This window comes from Gigantopelta aegis, chromosome 4 (genome assembly GCF_016097555.1).
Source record: "Gigantopelta aegis isolate Gae_Host chromosome 4, Gae_host_genome, whole genome shotgun sequence".
Classification (NCBI taxonomy): Eukaryota; Metazoa; Mollusca; class Gastropoda; order Neomphalida; family Peltospiridae; genus Gigantopelta; species Gigantopelta aegis.
Window position 1 is genome coordinate 114449892 of NC_054702.1, and position 20091 is coordinate 114469982.

Below are 20091 nucleotides of genomic sequence, written 5' to 3' on the forward strand. Positions count from 1 at the left end.
GGACATACAGAGATAGACAGACAGATGGTCATACAGAGATAGACAGACAGATGGACATACAGAGATAGACAGACAGATGGACATACAGAGATAGACAGACAGATGGTCATACAGAGATAGACAGACAGATGGACATACAGAGATAGACAGACAGATGGTCATACAGAGATAGACAGACAGATGGTCATACAGAGATAGACAGACAGACAGATGGACATACAGAGATACACAGACAGACAGATGGACATACAGAGATAGACAGACAGACAGATGGACATACAGAGATAGAGAGACAGACTGATGGACAAAGACAAACTCAGTCACTTAGGCAGCTAGATAGTCTGTCAGATAGACAAATGGACATACAGAGATAGACAAGACAGATGGTCATACAGAGATAGACAGACAGATGGACATACAGAGATAGACAGACAGATGGTCATACAGAGATAGACAGACAGACAGATGGACATACAGAGAGAGATAGACAGACAGACAGATGGACATACAGAGATAGACAGACAGATGGACATACAGAGATAGACAGACAGACAGATGGACATACAGAGATAGACAGACATACAGAGATAGACAGACAGACAGATGGACATACAGAGATAGACAGACAGACAGATGGACATACAGAGATAGACAGACAGACAGATGGACAAAGACAAACTCAGTCACTTAGGTAGCTAGATAGTCTGTCAGATAGACAAATGGACATACAGAGATAGACAGACAGATGGTCATACAGAGATAGACAGACAGACAGATGGACATACAGAGATAGACAGACAGACAGATGGACATACAGAGATAGACAGACAGATAGATGGACATACAGAGACAGACAGACAGATGGTCATACAGAGATAGACAGACAGATGGACATACAGAGATTGACAGACAGACAGATGGACATACAGAGACAGACAGACAGATAGATGGGCTTACAGAGACAGACAGACAGATGGACAAAGACAAACTCAGTCACTTAGGCAGCTAGATAGTCTGTCAGATAGACAAATGGACATACAGAGATAGACAGACAGACAGATGGACATACAGAGATAGACAGACAGATGGACATACAGAGATAGACAGACAGACAGATGGACAGACAGATGGACATACAGAGATAGACAGACAGACAGATGGACATACAGAGATAGACAGACAGACAGATGGACATACAGAGATAGATAGACAGACAGATGGACAAAGACAAACTCAGTCACTTAGGCAGCTAGATAGTCTGTCAGATAGACAAATGGACATACAGAGATAGACAGACAGATGGTCATACAGAGATAGACAGACAGATGGACATACAGAGATAGACAGACAGATGGACATACAGAGATAGACAGACAGATGGTCATACAGAGATAGACAGACAGATGGACATACAGAGATAGACAGACAGATGGTCATACAGAGATAGACAGACAGACAGATGGACATACAGATATAGACAGACAGACAGATGGACATACAGAGATAGACAGACAGACAGATGGACATACAGAGATAGAGAGACAGACTGATGGACAAAGACAAACTCAGTCACTTAGGCAGCTAGATAGTCTGTCAGATAGACAAATGGACATACAGAGATAGACAAGACAGATGGTCATACAGAGATAGACAGACAGATGGACATACAGAGATAGACAGACAGATGGTCATACAGAGATAGACAGACAGACAGATGGACATACAGAGAGAGATAGACAGACAGACAGATGGACATACAGAGATAGACAGACAGATGGACATACAGAAATAGACAGACAGACAGATGGACATACAGAGATAGACAGACATACAGAGATAGACAGACAGACAGATGGACATACAGAGATAGACAGACAGACAGATGGACAGACAGACAGATGGACATACAGAGATAGACAGACAGACAGATGGACATACAGAGATAGACAGACAGACAGATGGACAAAGACAAACTCAGTCACTTAGGTAGCTAGATAGTCTGTCAGATAGACAAATGGACATACAGAGACAGACAGACAGATGGACATACAGAGATAGACAGACAGATGGACAAAGACAAACTCAGTCAGCTAGACAGTCTGTCAGACAGACAGATGGACAAAGCGACAGGCAGATAGACAGACTCACTCGACAGGCTCACTAGCATCACCGGCGGGGTAGTGCAGATCCATGTGTTTGAAGTGCAGCTGTACGCGCTCTCTCCCGACCCCCTGGAAGGTGTAGCGACACACAATGTCCGCCGGGTACGACTGCGGGTAAAACGGGCTCTTTATCGTGCCATTCTTCCGGTTGATGCTGCGGATTACGTCATTGCATTGGAATTCTAAAAACAAAACAGAAATAATTAGTAAAATATAAAACAACAACACTGTTTTCAGCTGGTCAGGTTCAAGTATGCTATTTACAGCCAGGGAGCGGATGGGGAGTGGAGGGGAAGGGAGGGACGGGGAAGCAATGAAGAGCATGGACTATATACCCACTTACTCTACATTCTCCTTTTAAAATAATTCTAAATAATAACACAAAACACTAGTTAAGTATGCAGTATTAATATTTAAATGTGTACAACCATGAATCCTAATTAACTTTAAGTTTTTTTAATTCTGATACAAATTACAAAATCTGTACTGTAAGTTAAAAGTTAATGGCAAATGACAGATGTGTGGTATAGATGGCCACAAGAGACAAACATCTGTTTAACGACACCCCCATTGGTGATATAAGGACTGGGATGTGGAGCCAAATCAGTAAGAAATGAGTTGGATACCAAAGGAAAGAAAGGAAAGGGGTATTGGGATTTAGTACAAAATTAATTCAAATAAAAACAACCTATATTCATCAGAATCACCATTGAGAGTAGGATATTATTTTTTGTTAACATGTTACATTATGCAACCAACTTTTTAAAATATATAAAAACATATATTGAACCTAATACAGAGGATCTGAAGCCACTAAGGGGCTCTCTCACCAAGCGAACGTGAAGACCATGGCGAATATAAATGGATGGGTTCTATTGATATCCAATAGTCATTTCTACCAAGCCAATGAGAATGTGAATCGTTTGCTCCTCTTTTACGATTCTCTGCTTGATCTACAGTACAAACTAAACCTTTTTCAAGTTTGGCTCCCTCAAGTTTATTTTGTCTTAGATGTTTTATGTAAAAGCTCATGCAAATTTTCCTCCAGTGAAAAAGATTGTTCGCTGTTCATGTTAGCAATCACATTTGTGTTTGTGCTTGAAGTTGGATGGTGGAAAACTGACTGAACTCATAGCACTCAATTACTATTGATTTAGATGGTCCTGATTTGCACTGTCACATGAATAAAGCTAATCCCTGCGGTCATCAATTCATGTAGCCTTGTGGCTTGTTCTTAAAGGTGATTCCGTTACAGCAGTCAACTAATCACATCACCCTTAAACTGTCATCAGTCACTAAACAATACACACACAACACCGAATGTCACTTGTACACACCATACTTAATAATAGTCAACTAATCACATCACCCTTAAACTGTCATCAGTCACTAAACAATACACACACAACACCGAATGTCACTTGTACACACCATACTTAATAACAGTCACATCACCCTCAGTCACTAAACAATACACACACAGCACTGAATGTCACTTGTACACACACAGTACTTAATAATAGTCAACTAGTCACATCACCTTTAAACTGTCATCAGTCACTAAACAATACACACACAACACCGAATGTCACTTGTACACACCATACTTAATAATAGTCAACTAATCACATCACCCTTAAACTGTCATCAGTTACTAAACAATACACACACAACACCGAATGTCACTTGTACACACCATACTTAATAACAGTCACATCACCCTCAGTCACTAAACAATACACACACAGCACTGAATGTCACTTGTACACACACAGTACTTAATAATAGTCAACTAGTCACATCACCTTTAAACTGTCATCAGTCACTAAACAATACACAGCACTGAATGCCACTTGTACACACACAGTACTTAATAATAGTCAACTAATCACATCACCCTTAAACTGTCATCAGTCACTAAACAATACACAGCACTGAATGTTACTTGTACACACACAGTACTTAATAATAGTCAACTAATCACATCACCTTTAAACTGTCATCAGTCACTAAACAATACACAGCACTGAATGCCACTTGTACACACACAGTACTTAATAATAGTCAACTAATCACATCACCCTTAAACTGTCATCAGTCACTAAACAATACACACACAGCACTGAATGCCACTTGTACATACACAGTACTTAATAATAGTCAACTAATCACATCACCTTTAAACTGTCATCAGTCACTAAACAATACACACACAGCACTGAATGCCACTTGTACATACACAGTACTTAATAATAGTCAACTAGTCACATCACCTTTAAACTGTCATCAGTCACTAAACAATACACAACACTGAATGTCACTTGTACATACACAGTACTTAATAATAGTCAACTAATCACATCACACTTAAACTGTCATCAGTCACTAAACAATACACAGCACTGAATGCCACTTGTACATACACAGTACTTAATAATAGTCAACTAATCACATCACCCTTAAACTGTCATCAGTCACTAAACAATACACACACAGCACTGAATGCCACTTGTACATACACAGTACTTAATAATAGTCAACTAGTCACATCACCTTTAAACTGTCATCAGTCACTAAACAATACACAACACTGAATGTCACTTGTACACACACAGTACTTAATAATAGTCAACTAATCACATCACTGATAAACTGTCATCAGTCACTAAACAATACACACAGCAATGAATGTCACTTGTACACACACAGTACTTAATAATAGTCAACTAATCACATCACCTTTAAACTGTCATCAGTTACTAAACAATACACAGCACTGAATGTCACTTGTACACACACAGTACTTAATAATAGTCAACTAATCACATCACCTTTAAACTGTCATCAGTCACTAAACAATACACAGCACTGAATGTCACTTGTACACACACAGTACTTAATAATAGTCAACTAATCACATCACCTTTAAACTGTCATCAGTCACTAAACAATACACACAGCAATGAATGTCACTTGTACACACACAGTACTTAATAATAGTCAACTAATCACATCACCTTTAAACTGTCATCAGTCACTAAACAATACACAGCACTGAATGTCACTTGTACACACACAGAACTTAATAATAGTCAACTAATCACATCACCTTTAAACTGTCATCAGTCACTAAACAATACACAGCACTGAATGTCACTTGTACACACACAGTACTTAATAATAGTCAACTAATCACATCACCTTTAAACTGTCATCAGTCACTAAACAATACACAGCACTGAATGCCACTTGTACACACACAGTACTTAATAATAGTCAACTAATCACATCACCTTTAAACTGTCATCAGTCACTAAACAATACACAGCACTGAATGTCACTTGTACACACACAGTACTTAATAATAGTCAACTAGTCACATCACCTTTAAACTGTCATCAGTCACTAAACAATACACAGCACTGAATGTCACTTGTACACACACAGTACTTAATAATAGTCAACTAATCACATCACCTTTAAACTGTCATCAGTCACTAAACAATACACAGCACTGAATGTCACTTGTACACACACAGTACTTAATAATAGTCAACTAGTCACATCACCTTTAAACTGTCATCAGTCACTAAACAATACACAGCACTGAATGTCACTTGTACACACACAGTACTTAATAATAGTCAACTAATCACATCACCTTTAAACTGTCATCAGTCACTAAACAATACACAGCACTGAATGTCACTTGTACACACACAGTACTTAATAATAGTCAACTAGTCACATCACCTTTAAACTGTCATCAGTCACTAAACAATACACAGCACTGAATGTCACTTGTACACACACAGTACTTAATAATAGTCAACTAATCACATCATCTTTAAACTGTCATCAGTCACTAAACAATACACAACACTGAATGTCACTTGTACACACACAGTACTTAATAATAGTCAACTAATCACATCACCTTTAAACTGTCATCAGTCACTAAACAATACACAACACTGAATGTCACTTGTACACACACAGTACTTAATAATAGTCAACTAGTCACATCACTGATAAATCATCAGTTACTAAACAATACACACACAACACTGAATGTCACTTAAGAGTACGTTAAAAGTACTTGATCCTTATAATATCATTAGCATATAGATTGATCTTATAATATTAAAGTCATCATCATACGACAACTGACCTACTAAATGGTTCAACAAAATACTGCTTGTCATAAAACATATTTTATTCAGTCAATTACATAGTCATTACCGCTATATCCCACTTGTCAATATTTTGGTAAAAACTTGAATTATGGCCATGAAGCCACAAATCAGAAAAATGTATGTTTGTTTCTAGCTAATGGTACATGTAGCTGTTTAAAATGTTTACAGAATGGTGTACAATAGCGAGTATTGACTGAAGTGAAACACATAGGTTATATTTCTAGTGGTTTAACCCTGTGATTCCAATGTAGTGGGTCACCTGCCACTCTGTCTTCAATGCTGATACATGTTTCAAGTATTCATCGCAGTTGCTCTTAAAACTGCTGTAATAGTCAACTATGGTTCAAGCACACTGTCATGGGCATGCAATTTACTGTTAACTGTCTGTGATTTATCTTCCAACCAGATGGAAGCAAATTCCAAAACCTTTAACTTTAAAGTCACACAGCAGTGTTAATGTTTACCACTCTAAGAGTTGCAATGTATCAGTAATTGAGGTCAGCCCAAGTATAAGATCATAACATTTTGAAAACAAGTTATTGTTCACGCTGGTCAACAAGAGTAAATGCTGGGTTCACTATCAGTCGGACAAACAAGACAACAGATATACTAGTTTAATGCAGATCCGACTGGGATGGAAAGCAGTTTATTGTATACCCTGAGAGGGACTGCAATAAAACAAGACGAATGGTGGCATTAGAATATTGTATTCTAGCACATGGGGAAATGTCTCGGTGAGGAACATTTTCAATTCAGACAGGCAAGCCACAGGAGGCTGATGGGAGGAAATTAAAACAGAAGAAATGCAGCGAGATTAAAACCAAACTGTGGTGCCCAGCTCTCCTGTGGCTTGCAATGAGAAGTTGTGGGCAGATATTAAAGAGGAGCGCTATCAAATGTTTGATATACATCAGCGACACTGATCAATACCCACTTCATAATGGAGTTAGTGGTGAGTCTTCCCAGCCACCAGTGAAATCATCTCTGGTGACAGCTGGCCACATTAGCACCAGTCCAGCACCACCACGTGGTACGTCAGTGTCAGATGCATGTCCTAGCAGTACTACTCACACCGACCTAACAAGGCTAACTGTCTCCCACTGCAGATGCTGCTCTGATGGAAAAAACACCACAGGCTATTTAAGGCAGGCTGGCCAGTAGCGAGTGATCACTCGTTGTCAACTATTTAAGGTTAAGGAGCACTGGACGAAATAAAAGGATGTCATGTCACCAAGCCAAGAGAAGCCACTTGAAGATGACGGTGATGTTTGTGCCTCATTATAACCTTTAACCTGAGGTCTATTTTCAGACTGGAGTCTCAGAATCAAGGACTGTGTGTTTACCGATCTCACATCACATGGTTTACATAGTGGTTATGAATTTACTTTGAAAGGGGTCATCCATAAAGTATATATATATGTCCAGAGAGGGGTAAGGAGTGTATTTGGGAGGAGGGGGGGGGGGAGGGGGGACATACAAAGTACATATCTAGTGTGTTCAGTTGAAAGATACAGCAGTGTTACAAAGAATTGATTCACAGAATGTCAAAGAAAGGTGTTAAACTTCATTTACAAACAATCTGTGTTGAAATACTACTAACAGTTTGAATCTGCTTCTGGTAATAACACATAATTATCACCATGACACTTTAAACTCATGTCATCACTTAAAATAGTTAACCTAAAATCACACTGATATGCTATCTGAGAAACATAATATACCCCATTAAGAAACGTTCTGCATTAAAATCAGAAGACCACTATAACTTGCTGGTACCTCATTATGGGCAAACCATTTAAAACAGCTTACACCACACTGGACCCCATTAGGAAGTCTTTCCAAAGAAGCCATTGAGCTCACTTTGAACTGTTTTTATCACATTAAGAACTGTCAGACAAACCTTGTCCATGGCCTAACAGTATCAGACACTGCGTTAATGTTTGGAAACACAAGAACAAAACTTATAATTTAAACAGTTAATAATTCAATCTTTAAGGTTCAAGTCTGTACAGTATATATGTAGAACACCTCTCAGACAAATGAGATAACAATCACTCTGTCTGCTTACAGCAAGATATGATGGAGATTTGAAATAGTTAAACTTTCTACCTCTGACATTCAATCCTCTTCTTGGCTTAGGATTAGAGATGTGACAAATATAACTTTGATCAAGCCTGTTGGAACTTCAATGTAATAATCCAGGGGCGTAATTCACCAGACTCACACAAATGTGCAATAATCTCACAGAGCAATTCAAGAAGACTTGCACGGATCATGTGATGATGCTTAAGAGAGTTTAACAGAGTTTTGTGGAATAGCTCAGTCAGTTGAGTGCTCGCTTGAGGTGCTTGCATCGCAGGATCGAACCACCTCAATAGATCCATTCAACTGATTGGGTTTTTCTCATTCCAACCAGAGTACTACAACTGGTAAAATGCCGTGGTATGTACTTTCCTGTCTGTGGAAAAGTGCATATAAAAGATCCATTGGCACTGTTGCATTGGGAAAATGTAGCAGTTTCCTCTTACGACTGTGTGAGAATTACCAAGTGTTTGACATCATGGACCTAATGGATCCACTGATTAATTAATCTATGTACTCTAATGGTATCATTACAGAATACTCGGTCTACAGGCTGGTAGGTACTGGGTTCGGATCCCAGTCGAGGCATGGGATTTTTAATCCAGATACCGACTCCAAACCCTGAGTGAGTGCTCCGCAAGGCTCAATGGGTAGGTGTAAACCACTTGCACCGACCAGTGATCCATAACTGGTTCAACAAAGGCTATGGTTTGTGCTATCCTGTCTGTGGGAAGCGCAAATAAAAGATCCCTTGCTGCCTGTCGTAAAAAGAGTAGCCTATGTGGCGACAGCGGGTTTCCTCTAAAACACAGTGTCAGAATGACCATATGTTTGACGTCCAATAGCCGATGATAAGATAAAAAATCAATGTGCTCCAGTGGCGTCGTTAAATAAAACAAACAAACATTACAGAATACAAACGTTAACTTTATGAAACCTATGAAAAGGTATTACTCAAGGGATTGTGTGTAATACTGTGTGATATGTTATCTTTCTCTACACACTGAAGCTGCAGCAGGTAATATGCATGCAGACTCGGTCATCATTAGCCAACTGGAGAAACTGCTGGTAGTGGCATTGTAACTGCTGTGTAACTATACGTTGGTAATAAAAACAGATTTATTATTTTGATTATTCCCTTCCCTACTTGCACAGTTATAAAGGAAGAAAGATTCAATCTAGCTTTCTTTAACTGATCCACTAAACATGGTAAATAGATAACCAATGTTCAGTTTGTTACAAAGCTTGTTTTAATATAAAAGATTGGTTTCTTTAACTGATCCACTAAACATGGTAAATAGATAACCAATGTTCAGTTTGTTACAAAGCTTGTTTTAATATAAAAGTTTGCTTTCTTTAACTGATCCACTAAACATGGTAAATAGACGACCAATATCCAGTTTGTTACAAAGCTTGTTTTAATATAAAAGTTTGTTTTCTTTAACTGATCCACTAAACATGGTAAATAGACGACCAATGTTCAGTTTGTTACAAAGCTTGTTTTAATATAAAAGTTTGCTTTCTTTAACTGATCCACTAAACATGGTAAATAGACGACCAATGTTCAGTTTGTTACAAAGCTTGTTTTAATATAAAAGTTTGCTTTCTTTAACTGATCCACTAAACATGGTAAATAGACGACCAATGTTCAGTTTGTTACAAAGCTTGTTTTAATATAAAAGTTTGTTTTCTTTAACTGATCCACTAAACATGGTAAATAGACGACCAATGTTCAGTTTGTTACAAAGCTTGTTTTAATATAAAAGTTTGTTTTCTTTAACTGATCCACTAAACATGGTAAATAGATGACCAATGTTCAGTTTGTTACAAAGCTTGTTTTAATATAAAAGTTTGTTTTCTTTAACTGATCCACTAAACATGGTAAATAGATGACCAATGTTCAGTTTGTTACAAAGCTTGTTTTAATATAAAAGTTTGCTTTCTTTAACTGATCCAATAAACATGGTAAATAGACGACCAATGTTCAGTTTGTTACAAAGCTCGTTTTAATATAAAAGTTTGCTTTCTTTAACTGATCCACTAAACATGGTAAATAGATGACCAATGTTCAGTTTGTTACAAAGCTTGTTTTAATATAAAAGTTTGCTTTCTTTAACTGATCCACTAAACATGGTAAATAGACGACCAATGTTCAGTTTGTTACAAAGCTTGTTTTAATATAAAAGTTTGCTTTCTTTAACTGATCCACTAAACATGGTAAATAGACGACCAATGTTCAGTTTGTTACAAAGCTTGTTTTAATATAAAAGTTTGCTTTCTTTAACTGATCCACTAAACATGGTAAATAGACGACCAATGTTCAGTTTGTTACAAAGCTTGTTTTAATATAAAAGTTTGCTTTCTTTAACTGATCCACTAAACATGGTAAATAGACGACCAATATCCAGTTTGATACAAAGCTTGTTTTAATATAAAAGTTTGCTTTCTTTAACTGATCCACTAAACATGGTAAATAGACGACCAATGTTCAGTTTGTTACAAAGCTTGTTTTAATATAAAAGTTTGTTTTCTTTAACTGATCCACTAAACATGGTAAATAGACGACCAATGTTCAGTTTGTTACAAAGCTTGTTTTAATATAAAAGTTTGTTTTCTTTAACTGATCCACTAAACATGGTAAATAGACGACCAATGTTCAGTTTGTTACAAAGCTTGTTTTAATATAAAAGTTTGCTTTCTTTAACTGATCCACTAAACATGGTAAATAGACGACCAATGTTCAGTTTGTTACAAAGCTTGTTTTAATATAAAAGTTTGTTTTCTTTAACTGATCCACTAAACATGGTAAATAGACGACCAATGTTCAGTTTGTTACAAAGCTTGTTTTAATATAAAAGTTTGTTTTCTTTAACTGATCCACTAAACATGGTAAATAGACGACCAATGTTCAGTTTGTTACAAAGCTTGTTTTAATATAAAAGTTTGTTTTCTTTAACTGATCCACTAAACATGGTAAATAGACGACCAATGTTCAGTTTGTTACAAAGCTTGTTTTTAATATAAAAGTTTGTTTTCTTTAACTGATCCACTAAACATGGTAAATAGACGACCAATGTTCAGTTTGTTACAAAGCTCGTTTTAATATAAAAGTTTGCTTTCTTTAACTGATCCACTAAACATGGTAAATAGACGACCAATGTTCAGTTTGTTACAAAGCTTGTTTTAATATAAAAGTTTGTTTTCTTTAACTGATCCACTAAACATGGTAAATAGACGACCAATGTTCAGTTTGTTACAAAGCTTGTTTTAATATAAAAGTTTGTTTTCTTTAACTGATCCACTAAACATGGTAAATAGATAACCAATGTTCAGTTTGTTACAAAGCTTGTTTTAATATAAAAGTTTGCTTTCTTTAACTGATCCACTAAACATGGTAAATAGACGACCAATGTTCAGTTTGTTACAAAGCTTGTTTTAATATAAAAGTTTGTTTTCTTTAACTGATCCACTAAACATGGTAAATAGACGACCAATGTTCAGTTTGTTACAAAGCTTGTTTTAATATAAAAGTTTGTTTTCTTTAACTGATCCACTAAACATGGTAAATAGACGACCAATGTTCAGTTTGTTACAAAGCTTGTTTTAATATAAAAGTTTGCTTTCTTTAACTGATCCACTAAACATGGTAAATAGACGACCAATGTTCAGTTTGTTACAAAGCTTGTTTTAATATAAAAGTTTGTTTTCTTTAACTGATCCACTAAACATGGTAAATAGACGACCAATGTTCAGTTTGTTACAAAGCTTGTTTTAATATAAAAGTTTGTTTTCTTTAACTGATCCACTAAACATGGTAAATAGACGACCAATGTTCAGTTTGTTACAAAGCTTGTTTTAATATAAAAGTTTGTTTTCTTTAACTGATCCACTAAACATGGTAAATAGACGACCAATGTTCAGTTTGTTACAAAGCTTGTTTTAATATAAAAGTTTGCTTTCTTTAACTGATCCACTAAACATGGTAAATAGACGACCAATGTTCAGTTTGTTACAAAGCTTGTTTTAATATAAAAGTTTGTTTTCTTTAACTGATCCACTAAACATGGTAAATAGACGACCAATGTTCAGTTTGTTACAAAGCTTGTTTTAATATAAAAGTTTGTTTTCTTTAACTGATCCACTAAACATGGTAAATAGACGACCAATGTTCAGTTTGTTACAAAGCTTGTTTTAATATAAAAGTTTGCTTTCTTTAACTGATCCACTAAACATGGTAAATAGACGACCAATGTTCAGTTTGTTACAAAGCTTGTTTTAATATAAAAGTTTGTTTTCTTTAACTGATCCACTAAACATGGTAAATAGACGACCAATGTTCAGTTTGTTACAAAGCTTGTTTTAATATAAAAGTTTGTTTTCTTTAACTGATCCACTAAACATGGTAAATAGACGACCAATGTTCAGTTTGTTACAAAGCTTGTTTTAATATAAAAGTTTGCTTTCTTTAACTGATCCACTAAACATGGTAAATAGACGACCAATGTTCAGTTTGTTACAAAGCTTGTTTTAATATAAAAGTTTGTTTTCTTTAACTGATCCACTAAACATGGTAAATAGACGACCAATGTTCAGTTTGTTACAAAGCTTGTTTTAATATAAAAGTTTGTTTTCTTTAACAACACCACAATAGCACATTGATTTATTAATCATCAGCTATTGGATGTCAAACATTTGGTAATTTTGACACAGTCATAGAGAGGAAACCCGTTACATTTTCCCATTAGTAGCAAAGGATCTTTTACATGCACCATTCCACAGACAGGATAGCACATACCACGGCCTTTAATATACCAGTCGTGGTGCACTGGCTGGAACGAGAAATAGCCAAGTGGTCTTTTAATATAGTCACCTCATCAGATCAAAGAAAAACGAAGGCTACGATACTGTGTGGCAGTTCCATCCCCACTGAAGTGATCTGTTCTGTGAGATAAATGAGGTCCATGGGTCACTAAGTTGGGAGAAAGGTACAGACATTTATCACCATCAACAAGAAAAATAAATCAACAGAAACATTAAAGATTTCAGTATCTGCTGTTTAATGGCAACAGTAGTGGGAAAACGTTTTTCTAGGTGATGGTTTTCAGTTACTGACAAGCACTTAGAGCTTTTTGTATGCACTGTTCAGCAATAAGGCTGATTTTGTTTTTAATGTTTTAAAACTGGAAAGAAATCCACTGACCATCAATTGGGCTTATAATGTTCAAATTTCATTGGACTTGCAACAAGGCCATTTGCCTGCAACTTTGTATTACACATTTGGTAGATTACACACTAAGTGTTTTGGATAGATTGCATGATAAGCTATCATTTGACCAACATTTTGTATTTTTGTTTTAAGAAATGTAAATGGAATACTGGTATATGATAATGTTGCATCCATACATCTATCAATAATAATTAATATCCAAACCACTAACAGAAGGTAACTATATTCTAATCAGTTTGCATACTCACTAAATAAAATGTTCCAATCAAGTCACCAACATAAAATATATGCAATGCAAGCGGTATTTTCAAAAACTCTTTTATATCTGATAAAGTACTGACTGCTGACACCGAGATAGATGACACTTGGCAAAGTGCGAACAGATCCGTGCTTAAACAAACCGAGTTAGCCGCAAAGCACAGAATCTATCACTATGCACTGGCACCAACATCAATAATGTCTGGTAACACTGTTCATTAAAAACTAAATTACAACATTTGAAAAGTCTGACTGCCTTAAACTGATTACCCGTCAACCAATCAAACATGCTATCATGGCTACCAAGAGATCGACTTGACAAAAAATTTAGACACTGAGAAATTAGCTACATTTCCAGAAATAGACAATGTGTGGGAGATGGTCATAATTAAGAAGAAAAAACAAACATTTCAGTAAAAGTTGCATAATGAACAAAAAAATTAAATTAAATTTGGGTTGTTAATTTTTATTCTGTTTTACTTTACTTTTCCATTTTAGACTGACTTCTTTATCTATAAAAAGGGGCGGGACGTAGCCCAGTGGTAAAGCACCTGCTTGATGCGCAGTTGGTCTGGGATTGATCCCTGTCGGTGGACCCATTGAGCTATTTGTCATTCCACCCAATGCACCATGACTGGTTTATCAAAGGCTGTGGTATGTGCTATCCTGTCTGGAATGGTGCATATAAAAGATCCCTTGCTACTAATGGGAAAATGTAGCGGGTTTCCTCTCTAAGACAATATGTCAAAATTACCAAATGTTTGACATCCAGTAGATGATGATTAATAAATCAATGTACTCTAGTGGTATTGTTAACCAAAACAAACTTTTTTATGTATAAAAACTACAAACAATAAAGATACTTGAACAACAAGCTGTAATTAGAATCTTTGCTAAGCATTTTAACAAACATTCTCACTAACACTGAAATACCATTAACTTAAATAGTAATACCCACATGTCAACAGATAAAAGTAAATGTTAGTATGGTCATATAATATAGTAGCCAGAATGTGTGATGTCTGTAAAAAAAAAAAAGGAAAGAGTAGAAATGTGGCATGACGTCATTCACAGAAAATGTTGAGAACGAAAGAGTAGAGATGTGGCATGATGTCATTCACAGAAAATGTTGAGAAGGAAAGAGTACAGATATTGCATATGTCATTCACAGAAAATGTTGAGAAGGAAAGAGTACAGATATTGCATATGTCATTCACAGAAAATGTTGAGAAAAGAGTACAGATGTGGCATATGTCATTCACAGAAAATGTTGAGGAAAGAGTACAGATGTGGCATATGTCATTCACAGAAAATGTTGAGGAAAGAGTACAGATGTGGCATATGTCATTCACAGAAATTTTTTAGAAGGAAAGAGTACAGATGTGGCATATGTCATTCACAGAAAATGTTGAGAAGGAAAGAGTACAGATATTGCATATGTCATTCACAGAAAATGTTGAGAAGGAAAGAGTACAGATGTGGCATGACGTCATTCACAGAAAATGTTGAGGAAAGAGTACAGATGTGGCATATGTCATTCACAGAAAATGTTGAGGAAAATGACATCAGTTTATTACATTTAATGATGAAATCATAGTTTATAACTATAAGTAATTGCCTGAAATACTATCAAAACTATTTTCACTCTTGCTCTTGTAAAAATAGAGACAATTAATATTCATCATAGTTACATTTCAAGATCTATTTCAGATGTTACTTATGTCTTTACTCTTAAGATTACTGGCTACCAAAAACAAGAAGCTGAAATATCATTTTGTAGTTTTGTCCTGTCATCTGTACCTTGTCTGCAGACATCGTCATATATGTCCTCTATTAAATAAATAAGATGGCTAATATTACTGGTACAGCTAGTGGACTCTGATTTCTGTGTAACGATTTATAAGTCCCATCCAGCTACCATTAATCTATTGGCAAGAAAACTCTGCCAAAACCAGATGCTGTCTATTTTGGATTTCGGATGCAAATTCAAGAACTAAAAAATTTGACTAATGATGACAGTTATAGGACACTAAATTGAAATGAAATAATTGCACCTGTTTGAATATTAACAGACAATATGAACCACACCTGTTGTATAGCGGTTGTATGCAGCTTGGTCAATTAGGGTATGGTCATATCTACATTAATTTGTATGGTCTTTCTCGGTGAACATGGCAGTTGGTGCAATGTTCTAATAATTGAAATATTTCTTAAGTTTATATAATTACAAACTTCTGGTCATTATACGACATCACTTAAAAACTGAATGTCATCCTTCAGTAAACCTCACAGGTCATGGAAAGGACACTAGCAAACTGATTTTTGTGTATTTTTAACTAGATAGAAGTGAATTTTAAATGCAATCTCTCATATGGATTTATTGTTTTAATTAAGATGGTATTTTCCTATCAAGATACTGTAAGAACTGTAACTCTGGGTGAAATCCGTCTATACCAGCACATTTGTCTGTCTCAAGTAAATCTGGTTTAGACAGAATCCGCTGCATATCTAAAACAAATTCATTGTATATCTATCATTCCACACATTTTGTTACGAGCAGAGCAAGAAGTCAAGTTAATAACTTTACTTAGTGTAGTAATACTAAAATGAATTAATGAACAAGTAATACTCATTATATGTTCACCATATCTAACATATATTAAAGGCTATGGAACATGACTATATAAAATAAACAAGACTAGAATAGAGATCACATTGACATATTTGAACCTCAGTTAGACAAGAAGACATCATACTAGAATATAAATCATCATCACACTCAGATATTTGAACCGCAGTTAGACATGAAGACATCATACTAGAATATAAATCATCATCACACTGACATATTTGAACCTCATTTGACATGAGGACAAAACATCACTGGAATACAGTCCATCATCAGGAAGGCACATGATGGAACGTCATGCAGATATAAGACAAAACATCACTGGAATAGAGTCCATCATCAGGAAGGCACATGATGGAACGTCATGCAGATATAAGACAAAACATCACTGGAATACAGTCCATCATCAGGAAGGCACATGATGGAACGTCATGCAGATATAAGACAAAACATCACTGGAATACAGTCCATCATCAGGAAGGCACATGATGGAACGTCATGCAGATATAAGACAAAACATCACTGGAATACAGTCCATCATCAGGAAGGCACATGATGGAACGTCATGCAGATATAAGACAAAACATCACTGGAATACAGTCCATCATCAGGAAGGCACATGATGGAACGTCATGCAGATATAAGACAAAACATCACTGGAATAGAGTCCATCATCAGGAAGGCACATGATGGAACGTCATGCAGATATAAGACAAAACATCACTGGAATAGAGTCCATCATCAGGAAGGCACATGATGGAACGTCATGCAGATATAAGACAAAACATCACTGGAATAGAGTCCATCATCAGGAAGGCACATGATGGAACGTCATGCAGATATAAGACAAAACATCACTGGAATAGAGTCCATCATCAGGAAGGCACATGATGGAACGTCATGCAGATATAAGACAAAACATCACTGGAATACAGTCCATCATCAGGAAGGCACATGATGGAACGTCATGCAGATATAAGACAAAACATCACTGGAATACAGTCCATCATCAGGAAGGCACATGATGGAACGTCATGCAGATATAAGACAAAACATCACGATCATCATCATCATCAGAGAACTGGCAGAACTGGTCAAAAGTAAAACAACTTCTTACCAATTGGTTTGAATCTCACTCAGGGACCTCTCAGTATGATGTCCGGGACCACCACAAACTGCTGTTTCACGCTGCTCATATTGGACTCATTATTTGATTCAACTCAAATCTAACACATTCTAGGTTTAAAGACTGCAGTATTTCAACATTTGTGAATAACAATTTTGATGTGCTACCTACTTCTACATTACTGGTTTAGTCTTGTTGGCCTTGTGTCACCTCTAGACAATGGGTCAGATACCAGACACATGGGTAACTTTACACCTCAGTCAAAAGATGATTCCAAGTAATTTAAAGCATTAGCACATACAAAAATAAGAGAAAACATTCATTTTTCTGTTATTGTTAAATTCATTAAATGAATGAAAATAATTGTGAAGTCAAAATACTGTGACTTTAAATTACATTATTTTAATACTGTCTGTTTTAAAAATAAATGCACATGTATATTATTATTAATAATAATAAAAAACACAAGATTTTGCTTTACAATGTTTTCATTAATTACTTCTACAAGTGTAATTAGACAAAAACAGATTTTTTAAATATCGTCTAATGCATTACAATGATTAAATACCTGTGTTTAAGAAAAACAGCTAACCTTTATAAATTCGACCAATGGTGTTATTAATTATTATGATCACAATTTAAAGAAACCTGAAATTCAACTTGCCTATAGAAGCAGCGATCCAGTCGTAGTCCGCTGAGATGTGAAGAAACATCGTGAAGAGCAAAATGAGCAACAAGACCATTGTTTGAAATGAAAAGATTTCAGACAGCAAAAGAAGCCACTGAAACCGACTCTACCTTCACAAGAAATGCAAATGACTGTCCGTCTGTGGGTTTAAGAGGGAATCAGAGTGGTGGGATGATCAGAGTGCAGCTCTCTGTGACAAGACATCAATCTTTAAAACAGACAATCCTTCAGCATGTGTTTCCTGGCACCCTCCTGCGAGGACCGGCCACACCACACACGCATTAGAGACCTCTCCACAATCAATCTAAGTCTTTGCAAACCACAATCAGCTCCAAACTTCAATCTTCAGCAAGGGACCTATTACAACTCATCATTAATGTAAGAGCTCAATTAACAAACTGGACAAATTAAATTTAAAGTACATGTAGGAAACACCAAGGATGTTGCAGCTGGCACAAAGATGGTCTTCCAATTAGCCATTCACCTTCTGTCATGTAGTGCTTAGCTATAGGCTTTCTCTTATTAACACTTCCAGTTTGAAACTTGTGAAGCCATTTTGGTTGTTTTGTTCACCTCCTGACTCCACTGATACAAGATGACAGCTGCCCTCCATACAAGCCGCAAATCAAAGGTCAGGTCTTGTATCGGTTATGTCTTGTTGTTTTCCTGTAACCGATGCTTCATTTGCAATAACACATTTTTTTTTTATATTAATGGTTTTCATGATTTTCTCAGGTGACAGTGCTTACTATAACAAATAATTGATTTAACATGCTTCTACTTGCGTTTATCATATTTCCTATGGTGCTGAAAATTCTTACTGACACCATTTTATATGCATTAACTTCTGGGGTGGGATTTCATCTCAGGGGAATTAAATGGGTCCTATTAAACATCCAAATGAATTGAAATTTACTTTCTAAAAATATTGATGTTAAGTATGATCCTTTAGTATGATCCTTTAGTATGATCCAATCACCTGCTGCTCACTTTTGGAATCTATTCTGATGGGCAACATATTTCAACTTTTAATTGAAATTTCGAAACTAGAGTAGCAACAGAATCAGTTACAACCGAGTAATACCATGTAACCTACAGACCACACCTTATTTCAAGGGCTCAATAACAGGTATTTACAAAAGTCAGGCCATCAAAATTTTGCTCTGTTTTTACTTTTTAGTCCTCTCATTTTTATTTTTTTTTATCTTTGCTAACATGTTCAGTACGAAAATTTAGGCTAGATGATAAAACAAAATGTAAAATCCACCATTTTGTGTATTTAGAAGTAATTAAATTATAATTTGTTTTATGTATTAAGTGTTTTTTTATTCAGTAGAATTGTGTGCTTTTTCTTACTAATATTTAGCAATGATATGACATTCCATTTAAAACTGTTCATGATGATCGACAGCTAGAGGCCCTTATATGAGCTCTTGGGTAAAAGCATAAAGATATTCTGTATGGCAGCCATTTTGTATTTTCTATAAAAAATCCTATACTAATTTAAGCATTATAGGTAAAGGCAAAAAGCATCTTTCTTGTAGATGTTGACAAAACATGAAGATATCATCTAGATAGCTAACTCTTAAACTTCACAGAAAGCTTCTCATATAAACTTTACAATTAGGTTTTGCTGTAGAAAACACTCCCATCAACATGCAGGAGAAATGAGTTTGAAATGTTAATAATACTAAATCTACTTTAATAGCAGAATAAATCACAA

At 35.7% G+C, this 20091-nt stretch overlaps 1 protein-coding gene across 1 annotated transcript in view; it reads right to left on the minus strand.

Moving 5' to 3' along the window:
* Positions 1-20091, minus strand: part of LOC121370190 (suppressor of lurcher protein 1-like) — a 129985-nt gene that overhangs the window by 20987 nt on the left and 88907 nt on the right. Inside the window, exon 7 of the mRNA XM_041495306.1 lies at positions 2149-2344. Coding sequence (XP_041351240.1) covers positions 2149-2344 — 196 coding nt within the window. The remainder of the gene's footprint in view (positions 1-2148; positions 2345-20091) is intronic.